The sequence below is a fragment of the Oncorhynchus keta genome, chromosome 23 (assembly GCF_023373465.1).
Source record: "Oncorhynchus keta strain PuntledgeMale-10-30-2019 chromosome 23, Oket_V2, whole genome shotgun sequence".
Lineage (NCBI taxonomy): Eukaryota > Metazoa > Chordata > Actinopteri > Salmoniformes > Salmonidae > Oncorhynchus > Oncorhynchus keta.
The window spans coordinates 30,864,012-30,883,762 of NC_068443.1; the positions used below are offsets into that span (position 1 = coordinate 30,864,012).

A 19,751-nucleotide genomic window follows, 5' to 3' on the forward strand; every position below is an offset into this window, starting at 1 on the left:
TGCAACAGGGCACTAAAGTAATACTGGAAAAAAATGTGGCAAAGCAATTCACTTTTGGTCCTGAACACAAAGTGTTATTTTGGGGGCAAATTCAATACAACACATTACACCGAGTACCACTCTCCATATTTTCAAGCATACTGGTGGCTGCATCATGTTATGGATATGGTTATAATCGTTTTTCAGGATAAAAAGAAATGGGGTGGAGTTAAGCACAGGCGAAAACCTGGTTTCGTCTGTTCTCCACCAGACACTGGGAGATGAATTCACCTTTCAGCAGGACAATAACCTAAAACACAAGGCCAAATCTACACTGGAGTTGCTTACCAAGAAGAATGTGAATATTCTTTAGTGGCAGAGTTACAGTTTTGACTTAAATCTGCTTCAAAATCTATGGCAAGACCTGAAAATGGTTGTTTAGCAATGATCAACAACCAATTTGAAAGAGCTTGAATAATTTTGCATTTTTTATTTTATTTAATCAATTTAGAATTTAGGCTGTAACAATCAAATGTGGAATAAGTCAAGGGGTATGAATACTTTGAAGGCATTGTACGTGACCAGTCTATTTGGTTTATATGATTCTAATGGTCATATGCTTCTTGACAGTGTCATACAGTGTATTTTCTTAGTCCAAGTAAAGTGACAGGATGGTCATAATGCTTTTTGACAGTGTCAAAGTGTAAAAATATGACTTTAAAGAATTCATTACAACATCAAAGGATTTAAGAAACAAACCTTGAAATGAAAGGAAACTTCTTGGCAGGGGGAAAAAAAACACTGTCATAACCACCCATAAAATAACACAATTTATGACAGGTTATTAGACATATTATGACATGGTTAGGACAGTAAAGTGTTACCAAATTAGGCATTGTTGCGATCTGTTGGCATATAGATATACGAGCACGTTGTTTTCCAGTGCAGGCCTGGTGTTCTAAAAATAAACACACACACACACACACACACACACACACACACACACACACACACACACACACACACGTTCAAAAGGTTGGGGTCACTTAGAAATGTCCTTGTTTTTGAAGGAAAAGCACATTTTCTGTACATTAAAATAATATAAAATTGAGCAGAAATACAGTGTAGACATTGTTAATGTTATAAAATGACCGTTTCGGCAGATTTTTTAATGGAATATCTACATAGGTGTATAGAGGGCCCATTATCAGCAACCATCACTCCTGTGTTCCAATGGCACGTTGTATTAGCTAATCCAAGTTTATCATTTTAAAAAGGCCAATTTATCATTAGAAAACCCTTTTTCAATTATGTTAGCACAGCTGACAACTGTTGTTCTGATTTTAAAGAAGCAATACAACTGGCCTTCTTTAGACTAGTTGAGTATCTGGAGCATCAGCATTTGTGGGTTCGATTACAGGCTCAAAATGGCCAGAAACAAATAACTTTCTTCTGAAATTCATCAGTCTATTCTTGTTCTGAGAAATGAAGGCTTTTCCATGTGAGAAATTGCCAAGAAACTGAAGATCTCGTACAACGCTGTGTACTACTCCCTTCACAGAACTGCGCAAACTGGCTCTAACCAGAATAGAAAGAAGTGGGAGGCCCTGGTGCACAACTGAGCAAGAGGACAAGTACATTAGAGTGTCTAGTTTGAGAAACAGATGCCTCACAACTCGTCAACTGGCAGCTTCATTAAATAGTACCTGCAAAACACCAGTCTCAACGTCAACATTGAAGCGGCGACTCCGGGATGCTGGCCTTCTAGGCATCCCATTTTCCAGCTACAATAGTTATTTACAACATGAACAATGTCTACACTGTATTTCTGATGAATTTGATGTTATTTTTTTTTTGCTTTTCTTTCAAAAACAAGGACATATATATATTTTTGGCATACTCAAGTACGTGAAAAAATAATAATGTGAATACTCGAACAGTCAAAACATCTCAAAATGACCATCCCTATTCCACACAGAGAGCAGCCTCCACCAACGCCTCAACCACACCTACCCCCATGCTGATGTCACACCTACACTGTGTTTACACCACACTGAGGAGGATGGGGGTGAGGTGTGTGTGTATGTGTGAATGTGTGCGTGTGAGTGAGAGGGTGAATGTGGCTTCTCTTTCTGTCAGAGAACTCCAGGAGATCTTAACCCTACACTCTCAGTGGCTCTCTACTGGTTCAATCTACTGCGTAGTAGATTCTACTCAGTCTGGGGAGATTATTGAAATAAAACAACTATTAGAGCTGGATTATTGCATAAACTACTCGGTTTGGGAGTTTGAGATAAACTAATGAGAGCACATGACTCATGCATAATCATCATCTCTATTAATAGACCATAGATGGTGAATTATGGAGACCATTACCTTCCTAGATACACAGCACTACATTTCCATAAGGGATTTCATATTGGAATTACATAGGCCCAAATGCCACCCTATTTCCTATTTAGGGCACTGCCTTTGAACAGGGCCTATAGGGTTCTGTTCAAAAGTAGTGCACTAGATAGGGAAAAGGGTGGCATGCTTTGTATCTACAGCATTGGAGGGAAATGTCCTCCTATCATGATGCTGTGGTGACCTATCGTTAAATTAAATGGTCGTAATAAGTAAATGTGATTTATTTTTTATTAATCTAAGGATGGCTTAAATGGATACCATTATTTTTGCAATACCTGGTGTTCATTTGTAAAGGAGGATGGTATAGATATGGACTAAATTCCCAAAGTTTTAGTGCAGCGTGAGCATTTAACTAGCCAATTTTGGATGATAAATTCATGTAATTATCCATCTGTGTTTTTTGGAAACCGAGACAATCATTAGGAGGAGTCAATCCCCTATTTCAATAAAAGCTATCAACCATAATTTGACGTTGTAAGCAAACTGTCCAAGTCATGAGGTGAGGTATCACACAGCAGAGAAACGAGAGGAATTAAACAAGCAAAGAGAGGAGGGCAGAGAGAACGATGCAGAGTGAGAGAGAGGGTGTGAGAGTGAGATTCACTCAAGGTTCACTTCAGAGAGTCATATTAAGATTCAGCACTGCACACTGAAGACAGAGTTGTTCACACAGCTCAGGGCCCAGTAGCTCTCGCTCACCCGACCAACAGTCTCTTCCTTCCCAGAGAGCTGGGCCTCCCGACTCTGGGCTCCTGATAAAAGGAAGGCTGTCTGCAGACATTTCACAGCCTGGTGAACATTGTCCGATCAGCCACCACACTTTACAAATCAATATGTTCACACCAACAGCCATACAGACAGAGGACTGACAGACACTGCACTAGTTCCATTGGGGCCTGTTTTAGTGCTGACTGACTGTGTGTCTGCGTACCAAATGGCACCTGAATTCTCTGCATGGTGCACTACATAGGGCTCTGGTCAAAAGTAGTGCATTATATAGGAAATATTGTGCCTACGTTATTCCTGTAGGGCATGCTGCCTGTCTGCCAGTCATGTCTCCACGACTCAGCAGCAGGTTGCACTCTCGGATGCGGTGTGCAGGACTGTCTATGGTTCCACCCCAAACGGCACACTATTCCCTATGTAGTGCACTACTTTTGACCAGGAACCATAGGGCGCCATTTGGGACTCAACCCTACAGGTTATTTTATTCCCACAGCTTCACAGGGTGCCCTTCCCAGCAGTTTGGAATTCATAAGGGCAACTCTACTGAGGCAGAACTTTACTCTTCAAATCATAGTACAGCCCTCAACCCATAATGCATTTTGAGGTGGGACTTGGGAGAAAAAAAAATTGAATCTAAGTAAGCAGAGGGGAATAGTCGTAGTGTGTATTGTCGCAGTAGTGCAGTGCTGCAACATAACTCAAGACATTCCTGTGTAGACATTCCTGTGTAGTCATTCCTGTGTAGACATTCCTGTGTAGTCACCGACTGATAAACAGTGGATTTGATTACATTGACTCTTCATACATCAAGATTCACAATGAACTTTAAAGACCCCCAAGTGAGAGAAATAGCATGATGTTACTGAACTAAATTAATATACAAATGAACTACGTCGCAGTGCTTTTACCACTGTACGATTTACTTCAAAAAGCATTTTTCCACAAACAATGTACACTGAACGAAAATATAAACGCAACATGTAAAGTGTTGGTCCCATGTTTAATGAGCTGGAATAACAGATCCCAGATATTTTCCATACACACACAACGCTTACTTCTCTCAAATCAAAAAGCTTCTAACAATTTTGTTTACATCCCTGTTAGTTAGCATTTCTCCTTTGCCAAGATGTTAGTTTATTTACCCTTTACTTAACTAGGCAAGCCAGTTAGGAACAAATTCTTATTTACAATGAAGTCCTACCTCACCGGCTAAATCCTCCCCAAACCCGGACAACGCTTGGCCAATTGTGCGCCACCCATGGGACTCCCGATCACGGCCAGTTGAATACAGCTAATGACGCCTCTTGCATTGCAGTGCCTTAGACTGCTGCGCCACTCAACAGGTGGGGAATATCAAGAAGCTGATTAAACAGCATGATCATTACACAGGTGCACCTTATGCTGGGAACATCTCTATTCCCAGTCATGTGAAATCTATAGCTTAGGACCTCATTTATTTCAATTGACTGATTTCCTTGTATGAACTGTAACTCAGTAAAATCTTAGAAATTCTTGCATGTTGCGTTTATATATTTTTGTTCAGCGTACTTGGCGTTCCTTGTGTGGCTGTCATTAATATGCTTCAGCGGCAGGTAGCAGTACTGTTAGGTGCTTGCCTGTGTCAAACACACACAGTTTGGTGCTCGGCTATGCTGAATAAGGTTGGTGGGAAGGCCGAGCATGAAGCAGTATTTCAAATGGAAACCCTTGAGTACCCCACTGCAGCACACACTGGGTTGCAACCCAAATGGCTCCTTCCAAAAGTAGTGCATTATATAGGGAATACGGTGCCATTTGGAATGCAACCATGGAATCCATCCTAAAAATGTAGTGGTTGGTAAAGGGTCATTAACATAACAGTGGTGCTGCATCAGTCCTGCATGTCTGGGTCATGGTATCATTATGCAAGGCAAGCTACAGTTCTACGTTATAGATGGGCACACTCTCCACTGTTATACAGCCCCCGTTGCTTTTTAGTATATTCTCTAGTAAGTTGTCTGAAATGTTTCAATAGCGCCCGTGCTGTCCCGAGTCAATCCTTGTGACGAGTACATTGACATAATTTGAGCAGACTCTTAACAAGAGTGACTTACAGTCAGTAAATTCAACAGGTAGGTAAAAGAACCACATAGCACAGTCATTGCAAATATATACAAGAGTCCTTACCGTAGGTTAAAATGTACAGTGGTTTTCCATTGGTGTCCATAGTGGTGAGGCATGGAGCTTTGGGAGAGATGGTGCCCCACCTCTGCAGGGCAGCCTCCAGCGACAGGGGCCAGTTAGTGACCACCCCTAGCTGCTCCCCCCTCATCGCCAGCATCTGAGCCCCCTCCGCTTTGGGCTGGTTGGGGTCTGGCTGTTGGACTGGAGCATGAGCAACACAATCATTTATGTTATAGCTGCAAAATAATCCCAAAAACATCCTTAATTACAGCCTAATCCCTACATAGTGCACTACTTTTGACCAGGGCCCCTATATAGAGAATAGGCTGTCATTTGAGACACAGCTTGAGATTATTTAATAACAATAAGAACCTGTAATAATGCTAAACAACCAACACACTAAACTAAACCCATTCAGAAATCAACCAATCAAAGGATTTTGTCCTTGAAGTCACCATGTTGAATAAGTAGGCCCTCTTACCCTCCAGGAGTTCTTCGAAGTCGTCAACGAAGAATTCTCTTAAGGGAGGTCGTTTGGGTCTCTTCAACGTGTTGACTAGCTGTTGGATCTTGGCTGACACTCGGCCACCTACTGGAACGCCTGTAGGGGTTAACACAGTTCACTACACATATAAAACTTCAATACTTCATGGAAACTTCTGTATGTCTAATTGGACTAGCATGGCCACTTCTCCTAGTCTTGTCACTTTAGGGCATTCTGAGACGAGACAGCCACACGGCAATGGGTAATATGCAAAGCGTCTTCTCTACAGCAGTGGTTCCCAACCTTTCTCTCTTACTGTGCCACCAACTGGATCCTCCTCTGCCCAGAGTAACCCTGAAGTGCTCCCTTGTTCATTTCACCAGTAAGCCTATGGTTTCATGGGTCTTCAAGCACCCCCTGTGGATAGGCCACGTAATCCTAGTACCCTTGGTTTGGAACCAGTGTTCTACTGCATATAGCAGAGCTGTCCCTGTTTCAATCATCTGTTTTTGTTCCAATGACACTATCCACTAGCAATTTCTCTCCAATGACAACATTTACCGCCATTTCTCTCCAATGACAACATTTACCGCCATTTCTCTCCAATGACACTTCTCATGGCACTCAACACACCACAAAAGACTGAGGGAGTGAAAAGTGGAGCACACACACATGTAAATCGCTTTGACAGCATCCCTTCAGATTTAAACAAAACAACTTTCATTACATGTTTGCCCATGGTAGAAGTTGTCAGAAAGTTACCTTTTGGAGCCGAATGCAAAAACATTCAGGAGATAAAGGTGTTTAAAGTTGACCCATTTTGCATACCCCACCATACCAAGAGACATTTTTTTTATAAAAACTTGTTTGTATATGTTCTAGCTTAAACCCTAATTTACATCATCCGAGGTCAAAAATAAAGAGGGTAAGTGGCATTTTAAATCATATAAATTAACTTTTAATATCCCTTTAGACCACCTCAATATAGTTGCTACACCATTGAAATTGAAATTCAATTAATTGAAATGTTCACTTCTAATTACTACCACAACTAAAAAAATGGTCATCACTAATCTAGTATCTATATTTCTATGATCTCAATAGGTTTCATATGGAGGATTGATTTAAATCTGATATTCCATTTCAAGTCAACATTCACTGGTTTGTGGACCTCCTACCATCTTGGTGGTACCACTTCAAAGTTGAGGTTTCAATGTTATTCCAATTTCAGTACATTTATCAGCCAAAACATGACACCCACCCTGTATTCAAGAGTATGTTGTCTCTCAACCGACGATGATATCAAATAGGGTTTAAGCTACAACATGTAGATGCGAAAAAATATATATATTACGTGTTTTAGATTGACATTTAAGAAAAGAAAATACAGAATTGTTTTACCATCCTGTTTGGAAGCTTTTGAATGATATCAATCTCAACCGGTTCTATTTTCCAGTGATGAAGACATCGATGTCTGGGGTATGCAGAATGAGTCAACGTTAACACCATCTCTTGAATGTTTTGGCATTCAGGTCCATAAACTCACTTTCTTTAAAAAATATATATTATTATTATTTTTACCCCGTTTTCTCCCCAATTTCGTGGTATCCAATTGTCTAGTAGCTACTACCTTGTCTCATCGCTACAACTCCCGTATGGGCTCGGGAGAGACGAAGGTTGAAAGTCATGCGTCCTCCGATACACAACCCAACCAACCCAACTGCTTCTTAACACAGCAAGCATCTAACCCGGATACCAGCCGCACCAATGTGTCGGAGGAAACACCGCGCACCTGGCAACCTTTGTTAGCGCGCACTGCGCCCGGCCTGCCACAGGAGTCGCTGGTGCGATGAGACAAGGATACCCCTACTGTCCAAGCCCTCCCTAACCCGGACGACACTAGACCAATTGTGAGTCGCCCCACAAAACAAGTAAGTAGCACAACAAACAAACATTTTAAATCTCTAATCACAAGTTTGGCCTTGCTACAGAAGTTGAGACAGACAGTTCTTTTCAGAACCTCCCTGAGCCAGTCAGCCCAATCCGTGAAGCTTGGCACTTGATCTATCAAGCAGACTCTCGACGACGTGCTCGCTGTGCGCTCAACAAATCTATTCCTCAGCACTACTGATTGGAGCATCTGATGAACAGATTAGTCTGTGAAGATGCTGCATGCCTCAGGAGAACAAATGAAAATAGCGGAGAGACTCCCATATTGGCATACTCCGGTCATCTGACTGGAGCGCATTCAGAACAAAACGTCAGAATCCACTTTGGGTCCACATTAGATGCATTCTATTCTACTCACATCCCCTAAGGATTTCATTCCCCTCACGTGTGTCAAAGAAAGCTTCCAAAAGGTAAGCCATCAAAAGTGATGTGCTCAAAGAGGAGTGAAAATGAAGATAAGTGAGTGACGCATCTGTTAAGAGGAGACAGAGTTTTACTGCTCCTACTAAAGTAATTCCTGGTGTCTGCTGCAGATCTAACTGAACAGTTCTGTGATGTCAAATGTCAAAAATCCAATCAGAGATGATGAAAAGATTGATTCTTGTGTCATCCCATTCACAGTATTGAATCATAAGAGGCATAAGTAAAACATTTAAAATCGGCTCTCGTTTTTCCTTTCACGTTTCTCCCAAAACAGTGTCATCATAACCAAATGACAAACACCAGGACACAAACACTTCAAAACAAAAAAATTAAAATATATATTTGGCTGAATACAGTACAGAAAGAAAGCTACCTTTTATTTGAGGGTATGTTCATACATATCCGTTTTACCGTTTAGAAATTAAAGCACTTTTGTATTTAGTCCCCTCATTTGAAGGGTTCATAAGTCATGAGACAAATTCCCTTAGTGTATTACATTTTGTTTAAAGTTCAGTATTTGGTCCCATATTCCTAGCAGGCAATGACATCAAGCTTGAGACGCTGCAGAGTTGTTGAATGCATTTGCCTTTTATTTTGGTTGTGTTTCAGATGATGTTGTGCCCATTAGAAACGAATGGCAAATCATGTGTCATTTTGGAGTCACATTATTGTAAATAAGACTAGAATATGCTGCTGAACACTTCTACATGAATGTGACCATGATTACAGGTAATCCTGAATGAATTGTGAATAATGTTGCGTGAGAAAGTTTGAGGCATAAATAAAATACCCCCACAAAAATGCTAACCTCCCCTGCTATTAGTACTGTTGCCCAATATAAAGCATTTGAGCTCAAATCTAAAATGCTGGAGTAGAGAGGAAAATTTGTTTTAGCTTCACTGTCCAAATCACCACATAGGGGAGTGGGTACAAACATGACCCAAACATACACATCACTGTAAAGACAAGCACCATGAAAACAAATATAGGTCACGATCACACACACATCCCCACAAATACCCCCAACCCCTCTATGCACTCACCATCTCCGGTCTCCATGAGCTCTGCATTACCATATTTGGGCGTGGACCTGGATGTTGTGGTGGAGCCCTGGGGTCTCTCCACCTGTATGGAGTCTGTGGTGTAGCTGGTGACATCTGGAGGGGCAGAGTGGTTCTCTGGACGTGAGGAGAGGCAAGGTGAAGGAAGCCTGTTACTGTTAGACCCCCCAGCCCTCAGCCCTATAGCTAACCAAGGGCCACAGCAGGCCACGAGCCAAGCCAGCATATCAGTGCGGGAGGGGGGCTGAGTCTGGCACCTATATAGTGCACGCCCTTTGACCACCGCTCATACATACCATAGGTGTATTGACCCTGGTAAAAAGCAGTGCACTATAGAGGGAAAAGGGTGCCATTTTGGACGCACCCAACCGAGGACAGGATGAGGCAGCGGTCCGTGAGCACACAGACAGACGGAGAAACAGACAGACGGTAGGACACAAGGGTTAGTCTAGTCAGGTCAGGAGGTACATGCAAACAGGTGTCCCCAGGTGGAGAATAGACAGAGGTAGACTACGGTTAACTCAAGGAAGGAAATGTTTACAATGCTGCTGTGTTTATCTTGGCATTTCCATAGTGCCATAGTCCTCAGCCCTTACCAATATGATCCGTTATGATATCGCACTGAAAGTGTTTCATGTCACCTCATTTGCATTTTTACGAGCCCTCTAGTTAGTTTTCCTTTGAAAACAGATTAGTGGTGTTTTAAGATGAGATAGTGAACACCCCGAAGTCCATCCACTCCACGAGAGGGAAGTACCTCTGCAATGACCCAAAATCTATTTTATTCTGATGAAAATATCATCTTAATCGTGTGGCCACGTGGCACAGCCATTGTAACTCACATACAAAATCAGTCTAAGTCAAGATATTGTGAACTTTACAAGCCCTATAGCGTCTCATACATCTCTGCTACGCACATTTCTATGTGATGAGTACGCAAGACTGAATGTGTGGGACCACACTAACTAATACAAATATATAACTATGACAACCAAGTCAAACAAACTAATGCTGTGTATTAAGTTGTCCATGTATGAGTCACCAAGCTGATAGTCAAATGTCTCATCCCCAGGCCACCAGCCTCTCCTTCAGTCAGATATTGATTAAAGGGATGATCGAAATGTATTGTATTTAAAAAAAAAAACATTTTCATAATTCAGTAGATGCTCTTATCCAGAGCAACTTAAAGGAGCAATTAGGGTTAAGTGCCTTGCTCAAGATGCACAGAGATGTTTCAGCTAGTCAGCCCAGAGATTCGAACCAGTGACCTTTCAGCTACTGACCCAACACTCTTAACCGCTATGCTACCTGCCACTGAGCTGGGATTAAAACAAAACTCTACTCTCACACACACACACACACACACACACACACACACACACACACACACACACACACACACACACACACACACACACACACACACACACACACACACACACACACACACACACACACACACACACACACACACACACACACACACACACACACACACACACACACACACACACACACACACACACACACACACACACACACACACACACACACACACACACACACACTCTTTTTTGGTAAACAGCTTAGGCAAAGGTAAAACAAGTTTATATTTTGGCCTCTGATGAGGGAAGAAAATGTAGCTAAGCTCACGATCATTAAAAAGGTATTTTATAAGTTATATTCTTCAGTCTAATATTCTTCAGTTTTAAAGGGGCAATCCCAGATTGCCCCTTTAAATCCAGTACTGGAGCTGCAGGAGATTTGATGGACTTCATGGAAATATGTTTGTAATCATCACCGCCCACTCTTCAATCCCCTGGCCATAACATAATTCCTCCAAATGCTTCAACATTACATAATTAATGCAGCGCTTCCACCTCTCCTGCTCTCACTGAGACTTCCCACGTGTGACATTATCTTTCAATGTGAAAAAAAAACATCTATATTTCACTCTCTCACTCCTCGACTTGTATTTCATTTCAGATTGTGTCAAGAGGCAGAGGTTGTTGAAAGTCTAATCATGCTGTGAAAAGGGCTGTGACGGTCATGGAATTTCAGATGACAGTTATTGATCAGCCAAATGACCGCAACGTCATCGCGTTGTAAAGAGTTTGTTTTACCGTGGAAACGGACTCAACCGCACAATGGCCTGGCCGTCTGGTTTTCAGACAGCTGTTTGTGCCACTTATTTTACACACAAAAAAAAAATAAAAAACAATAATAATAATAATAATAAATATATATATATATTTTCATGACGGTCTTCATCCATAATTGTCGGCTTCACGATAATCTTGTAACCATCGTATAGCAGCCGTGAACTCATGTTGTTTTCTCCCATCATACTGACAGGACAATGTAAAAAAGCATCAGACGTTACTTCCTGTCCCTGCTAGATTTGGACTCCAACTGAAGTGGATGAGCGTGTAATATAATTCCAGACACCATTTGGGGGGAGAAACCACAAGGAATTTCAATGAGGTCCCTCGCTGTCTTTCCTTAACATTCCCAGTACTCAGTCTCTTTCCACTGCAAAACACTACATCCCCAGTCAAGGACCATACATACGCTAAAGTGGATGAAACACTAGCTAGCACACATAGCACTTATCTATAAGAGCTGGTAATCAGATATAAGTCAGAGCAATCTCATTCAGACCATCATACTGTCTGCAATGAGGAATCTTCTTTTCAGTGACAATTCATCATGACGTTTAATATGCCTATATAGGCCAATAGGATAAGAGCTTCCCAAAACTTCACATCTACAAATTTATGAAAATAGAATGTGTCATCACACAATCATCTCACCTTCCACCATGTATAGGCTATGTCTCATATGGCACCCTATTCCTTATATAGTGCACTACTTTTGACCACAGAGTCCTATGAGCAACATAGGGAACAGGGTGCCATTTGAGACCACCAGTGTGAGGTTAGATTAATGGGATAGGGCTCCAGACCTCGCTAGATTAAACAAGACTCATATTGACAATGTCAGACCAAGGACAACATCACTGCCGCCCCCACTTAGTCGCTCACCCTCCCTACCCCACTCCCTAGAATCAGCCAGTAGCTGCTTATGTAACCGGCGAAAAGACTACTGTAAATAAATATATAACTTCAACACAGTGCTAATGTGTGAGAGTCATATTCCTAATGCCTTCAGAGCTGTGTGAGTGCCAGGCAGCGAGAGCAAGCGAGGCCGCCACACACGGAGCGCGACACAGAGAGCGGGCGCGACACAGATCGAGCAACAGCAACACAATCATCCCAGAAACCCTGGACCCAGTCCAATTCACATACCTCTCCAACAAATCCACAGATGATGCAATCTCGATTGCACTCCTCACTGCCCTTTCCCACCTGGACAAAATGAACACATACATGAGAATGCAGTTCATTTACTACAGCTCAGCGTTCAACACCATAGTGCCCTCAAAGCTCATCACTACGATAAGGGACTAAACACCTCCCTCTGCAACTGGATCATTGACCTCCTGATGGGCCTCTCCCAGGTGGCGAGGGTAGGCAACAACACATCCACCTGGCTTACCCTCAGGAGTGCATGCTTAGTCCCTTACTGTACTCCCTGTTCACCCACGAATGCGTGACTCCAACACCATCATGAAGTTTGCAGACGACATGGCAGTAGCCCTGATCCCTGACAACGATGAGGGCCTGATCCCCCTCAATGTCAGTAAGACAAAGGAGCTGATCGTGGACTAAAGGAAACGGAGGGCCAAGTGCACCCCCATTCATATCGACGGGGATGTTGTTGAGCGGGTCGAGAGCATCAAGTTCCTCGGTGTCCACATCACTAAGGATCTATCATGGTCCACACACACCAACACAGTCGTGAAGAGGGCACGACAACGCCTCTTCCCCCTCAGGAGGCTCAAAAGATTTGTCATGGGCCTCAGATCCTCAAAGTTTTACAGCTGCACCATCGGGAGCATCTTGACTGGCTGCATCACCACTTGGTATGGCAACTGCTGGGCATCTGTCCACAAGGCGCTACAGAGGGTAGCGTGTATGGCCCAGTACATCACTTGGGCCGAGCTCCCTGCCATCCAGGACCTCTATACCAGGCGGTGTCAGAGGAAGGCCCAAATGTTTTTTTTGTTTTTTTTAAAGAGTCTAGCCATCCCAGCAACAGACGTTTCTCGCTGTACCACATGGCAAGCAGTACCAATGTCTGGAACAAACACGACAGCTTCTAAACACAAGGTATGAGACTGATAAATAGCTAATCAAATGGCTACCCAGACAACTTGCATTGACCCTTTTATGCACTAACTCGCATGCACTGACTATGCACACACACACACACACACACACACACACACACACACACACACACACACACACTGGACTATACCCACACATACTGACACCAACACACACACACACCACACACACACACACTGATGCCACACGCACACTTTCAGCACATTAGCTGCTGCTAGTAAGTTTACCCCTACCTATATGTACAGTCGTGGCCAAAAGTTGAGAATGACACACATTTTAATTTTCAAAGTTTCCTGCATCAGTGTCTTTAGATATTTTTGTCAGATGTTACTACGGAATACTGAAGTATAATTGACACTTGTAAAGGCTTTTATTGACAATTACATGAAGTTGATGCAAAGAGTCAATATTTGCAGTGTTGACCCTTCTTTTTCAAGACCTCTGCAATCCGCCCAGGCATGCTGTCAATTAACTTCGGGGACAGATTCTGAATGATGGCAGCCCATTCTTGCATAATCAATTCTTGGAGTTTGTCCACCTGCCTCTTGAGGATTTGACCACGAGTTCTCAATGGGATTAAGGTCTGGGGAGTTTCCTGGCCATGGACCCCCCAAAAAATTGATGTTTTGTTTCCCGAGCCACTTAGTTATCACTTTTGCCTTATGGCAAGGTGCTCCATCATGCTGGAAAAGGCATTGTTCGTCGCCAAATTGTTCCTGGATGGTTGGGAGAAGTGGCTCTGAGGATGTGTTGGTAAAATTCTTTATTCATGGCTGTGTTCTTAGGCAAAATTGGGAGTGAGCCTACTCCCTTGGCTGAAAAGCAACCCCACACATGGTCTCAGGATGCTTTACTGTTGGCATGACACAGGACTGATGGTAGCGCTCACCTTGTCTTCTCCGGACAAGCTTTTTTCCGGATGCCCCAAACAATCGGAAAGGGGATTCAGAGAAAATTACTTTACCCCAGTCCTCAGCAGTCCAATCCCTGTACCTCTTGCAGAATATCAGTCTGTCCCTGATGTTTTTCCTGGAGAGAAGTGGCTTCTTTGCTGCCCTTCTTGACACCAGGCCATCCTCCAAAAGTATTTGCCTCACTGTGCGTGCAGATGCACTCACACCTGCCTGCTGCCATTGCTGAGCAAGCTCTGTACTGGTGGTGCCCAGATTCCGCAGCTGAATCAACTTTAGGAGACGGTCCTGGAGCTTGCTGGACTTTCTTGGGCGCTCTGAAGCCTTCTTCACAACAATTGAACCACTCTCTTTGAAGTTCTTGATGGTTGATTTAGGTGCAATCTTACTGGCAGCAATATCCTTGCCTGTGAAGCCCTTTTTGTGCAAAGCAATGACGGCACGTGTTTCCTTGCAGGTAACTGTGGTTGACAGAGGAAGAACAATGATTCCAAGCACCACCCTCCTTTTGAAGCTTCCAGTCTGTTATTCGAACTCAATCAGCATGACAGAGTGACCTCCAGCCTTGTCCTCATCAACACTCACACCTGTGTTAACTTATTTGGGAACAGGGGAAAGTATTGAGTAGCTTGGATGAATAAAGGTGCCCAGCGTTAACTCCCTGCTACTCAGAATATGCATATAATTAGTATATTTGGATAGAAAAAACTAAAATGTTTCCAAAACTGTTAAAATAATATCTGTGAGTATAATAGAACTCATATGGCAGGCAAAAACCTGAGAAAAATCCAACCAGGAAGTGGGAAATCTGATGTTTGTAGTAAAAAAGAAAGAAAGTGATTGCCTATCCAAAATACAGTGTAAATGGGGTCAGATTGCAATTCCTAAGGCTTCCACTTCATGTCAACAGTCTTTAGAACATTGTTTCAGGCTTCTACTGTGAAAGGGGAGCAAATAAGAGCTGTTTGAACCAGGGATCTGGCTGAAAGCCTTTTGCTAAGTCTCGCGCGCGGCCGTGAGCACGAGCTCCATTCCCTTTCATTTCTAAAGACAAAGGAATTGTCTGGTTGGAATATGATTGAAGATTTATGATAACAACATCCTAAAGATTGATTATATACATCGTTTGACATGTTTCTACAAACTGGAATGGAACTTTTTTGACTTTTCATTTGGACTTACTGGACTAAATGCGAACATAAAGGGGGTATTTGGACATAAAGATAAACTTTATCGAACAAAACAAACATTTATTGTCTAACAAGGAGGGAGCCCTGGGAGTGCCATCAGATGAAGATCAAAAGGTAAATTATTAATTCTAACGCTATTTCTGACTTTTGCGACACCTGTCCTTGGTTGGAAAATGGCCTAACATAATCGCAAAGTGTGCTTTCGCCGTAAAGCCTTTTTGAAATCTGACACTGTGGCTGAATTAAGAAGTTTATCTTTAAAATGGTGTATAATACTTGTATGTTTGAGGAATTTTAATTATGAGATTTCTGTTGTTTGAATTTGGAGCCCTGCAATTTCACTTGCTGTTGTCGAGGTGGGACGCTAGCTTCCCACATATCATAGAGAGGTTAACGAGAGAATCACTGACATGATGTCAGCTGGTCCTTTTGTGGCAGGGCTGAAATACAGTGGAAATGTTTTTGGGGGATTCAGTTCATTTGCATGGCAAAGAGGGACTTTGCAATGAATTGCAATTTATCTGATCACTCTTCATAACATTCTGGAGTGTATGCAAATTGCCATCATACAAACTGAGGCAGCAGACTTGTGAAAATGAATATTTGTGTCATTCCTAAAACTTTTGGCCACGACTGTACACTATATAGTTACCTCAATTACATTGTTCCCATGCACATGGACTCAGTACTGGTACTCCCTGTATATAGCAATGTTGTTTTCCACTCCATATCAAATAAAATTGTATTTGTCGCGTGCCGAATACAACAGGTGTAGTGAAATGCTTACTTACAAGCCCTTCACCAACAACGCAGTTAAGAAAATACCTAAAACAAAGTAAGAGATAAGAGTAACAATTAAAGAGCAGCAGTAAATAACAATAGCGGGGCTATATATAGGGGGTATCGGTACAGAGTCAATGTGTCAATGTGCGGGGCCACCGGTGTTGAGGTAATATGTACAGTGGGGCAAAAAAGTATTTAGTCAGCCACCAATTGTGCAAGTTCTCCCACTTAAAAAGATGAGGCCTGTAATTTTCATCATTAGGTACACTTCAACTCTGACAGACAAAATGAGAACAAAAAAATCCAGAAAAATCACATTGTAGGATTTTTAATGAATTTATTTGCAAATTATGGTGGAAAATAAGTATTTGGTCAATAACAAATGTTTATCTCAATACTTTGTCATTGCCAACAAAGGGTATATAACAAGAGGTCAAACGTTTTCTGTAAGTCTTCACAAGGTTCACACACTGTTGCTGGTATTTTAGCCCATTCCTCCATGCAGATCTCCTCAAGAGCAGTGATGTTTTGGGGCTGTTGCTGGGCAACATGGACTTTCAACTCCCTCCAAAGGTTTTCTATGGGGTTGAGATCTGGAGAATGGCTAGGCCACTCCAGGACCTTGAAATGCTTCTTACGAAGCCACTCGTTCTTTGCCCGGGCGGTGTGTTTGGGATCATTGTCATCTTCAATGCCCTTGCTGATGGAAGGAGGTTTTCACTCAAAATCTCACGATACATGGCACCATTCATTCTTTCCTTTACACGGATCAGTCGTCCTGGTCCCTTTGCAGAAAAACAGCCCCAAAGCATGATGTTTCCACCCCCATGCTTCACAGTAGGTATGGTGTTCTTTGGATGCAACTCAGCATTCTTTGTCCTCCAAACACGACAAGTTGAGTTTTTACCAAAAAGTTATATTTTGGTTTCATCTGACCAGATGACATTCTCCCAATCTTCTTCTGGATCATCCAAATGCTCTCTAGCAAACTTCAGACGGGCCTGGACATGTACTGACTTAAGCAGGCGGACATGTCTGGCACTGCAGGATTTGAGTCCCTGGCGGCGTAGTGTGTTACTGATGGTAGGCTTTGTTACTTTGGTCCCAGTTCTCTGCAGGTCATTCACTAGGTCCCCCCCGTGTGGTTCTGTGATTTTTGCTCACCGTTCTTGTGATCATTTTGACCCCACGGGGTGAGATCTTGCGTGGAGCCCCAGATCGAGGGAGATTATCAGTGGTCTTGTATGTCTTCCATTTCCTAATAATTGCTCCCACAGTTGATTTCTTCAAACCAAGCTGCTTACCTATTGCAGATTCAGTCTTCCCAGCCTGGTGCAGGTCTACAATTTTGTTTCTGGTGTCCTTTGACAGCTCTCACCTGTCCACAACCTCAGTCACATTCCAAACTCCACTAAGGTCAAGACCAAAGAGTTGTCAAAGGACACCAGAAACAAAATCGTAGACCTGCACCAGGCTGGGAAGGCTTTTAAACAGACTACTTAAAACAATGTGGCACCTGCCTATAGCCATGTTATTTTCTACTCCCTATATATAGCCATGTTATTTTCTACTCCCTATATATAGCCATGTTATTTTCTACTCCCTATATATAGCCATGTTATTTTCTACTCCCTGTATATAGTCATGTTATTTTCTACTCCCTGTATATAGTCATGTTATTTTCTACTCCCTATATATAGTCATGTTATTTTCTACTCCCTGTATATAGTCATGTTATTTTCTACTCCCTATATATAGTCATGTTATTTTCTACTCCCTGTATATAGTCATGTTATTTTCTACTCCCTGTATATAGTCATGTTATTTTCTACTCCCTGTATATAGTCATGTTATTGTCTACTCCCTGTATATAGTCATGTTATTGTCTACTCCCTGTATATAGTCATGTTATTGTCTACTCCCTGTATATAGTCATGTTATTGTCTACTCCCTGTATATAGCCATGTTATTTTCTACTCCCTGTATATAGTCATGTTATTTTCTACTACCTATATATAGCCATGTTATTTTCTACTCCCTATATATAGTCATGTTATTTTCTACTCCCTATATATAGCCATGTTATTTTCTACTCCCTGTATATAGTCATGTTATTTTCTACTCCCTGTATATAGTCATGTTATTTTCTACTACCTATATATAGTCATGTTATTGTCTACTCCTGTATATAGCCATGTTATTTTCTACTACCTGTATATAGTCATGTTATTTTCTACTCCCTATATATAGCCATGTTATTTTCTACTACCTATATATAGTCATGTTATTGTCTACTCCTGTATATAGCCATGTTATTTTCTACTACCTATATATAGCCATGTTATTTTCTACTACCTGTATATAGTCATGTTATTTTCTACTCCCTATATATAGCCATGTTATTTTCTACTACCTATATATAGTCATGTTATTGTCTACTCCCTGTATATAGCCATGTTATTTTCTACTCCCTGTATATAGTCATGTTATTTTCTACTACCTATATATAGCCATGTTATTTTCTACTCCCTATATATAGTCATGTTATTTTCTACTCCCTATATATAGCCATGTTATTTTCTACTCCCTGTATATAGTCATGTTATTTTCTACTCCCTATATATAGTCATGTTATTTTCTACTCCCTGTATATAGTCATGTTATTTTCTACTCCCTGTATATAGTCATGTTATTTTCTACTCCCTATATATAGTCATGTTATTTTCTACTCCCTATATATAGTCATGTTATTTTCTACTCCCTATATATAGTCATGTTATTTTCTACTCCCTATATATAGTCATGTTATTGTCTACTCCCTGTATATAGTCATGTTATTTTCTACTCCCTATATATAGTCATGTTATTTTCTACTCCCTATATATAGTCATGTTATTGTCTACTCCCTGTATATAGTCATGTTATTGTCTACTCCCTATATATAGTCATGTTATTGTCTACTCCCTATATATAGTCATGTTATTGTCTACTCCTATATATAGTCATGTTATTTTCTACTCCCTATATATAGCCATGTTATTTTCTACTCCCTGTATATAGTCATGTTATTTTCTACTCCCTGTATATAGCCATGTTATTTTCTACTCCCTGTATATAGTCATGTTATTTTCTACTCCCTATATATAGCCATGTTATTTTCTACTCCCTATATATAGCCATGTTATTTTCTACTCCCTATATATAGCCATGTTATTTTCTACTCCCTGTATATAGTCATGTTATTTTCTACTCCCTGTATATAGTCATGTTATTTTCTACTCCCTGTATATAGTCATGTTATTTTCTACTCCCTATATATAGTCATGTTATTGTCTACTCCCTATATATAGTCATGTTATTGTCTACTCCCTGTATATAGTCATGTTATTGTCTACTCCCTATATATAGTCATGTTATTG

General features: G+C 41.4%; 1 protein-coding gene across 19 annotated transcripts in view; it reads right to left on the reverse strand.

Annotated features, from left to right (window-relative positions):
- Positions 1–19,751, reverse strand: part of LOC118402551 (disco-interacting protein 2 homolog C-like) — a 259,141-nt gene that overhangs the window by 67,356 nt on the left and 172,034 nt on the right. For 16 of the 19 annotated variants that reach the window (XM_052477019.1, XM_052477011.1, XM_052477015.1 and 13 more), the window contains 3 exons: positions 9,178–9,312; positions 5,759–5,878; positions 5,281–5,478 (listed from right to left, as the gene is read on the reverse strand). In XM_052477019.1, the coding sequence (XP_052332979.1) occupies positions 5,281–5,478; positions 5,759–5,878; positions 9,178–9,312 (453 nt within the window). The remainder of the gene's footprint in view (positions 1–5,280; positions 5,479–5,758; positions 5,879–9,177; positions 9,313–19,751) is intronic. The other 3 variants (XM_052477014.1, XM_052477027.1, XM_052477026.1) reach the window with 1 other exon arrangement.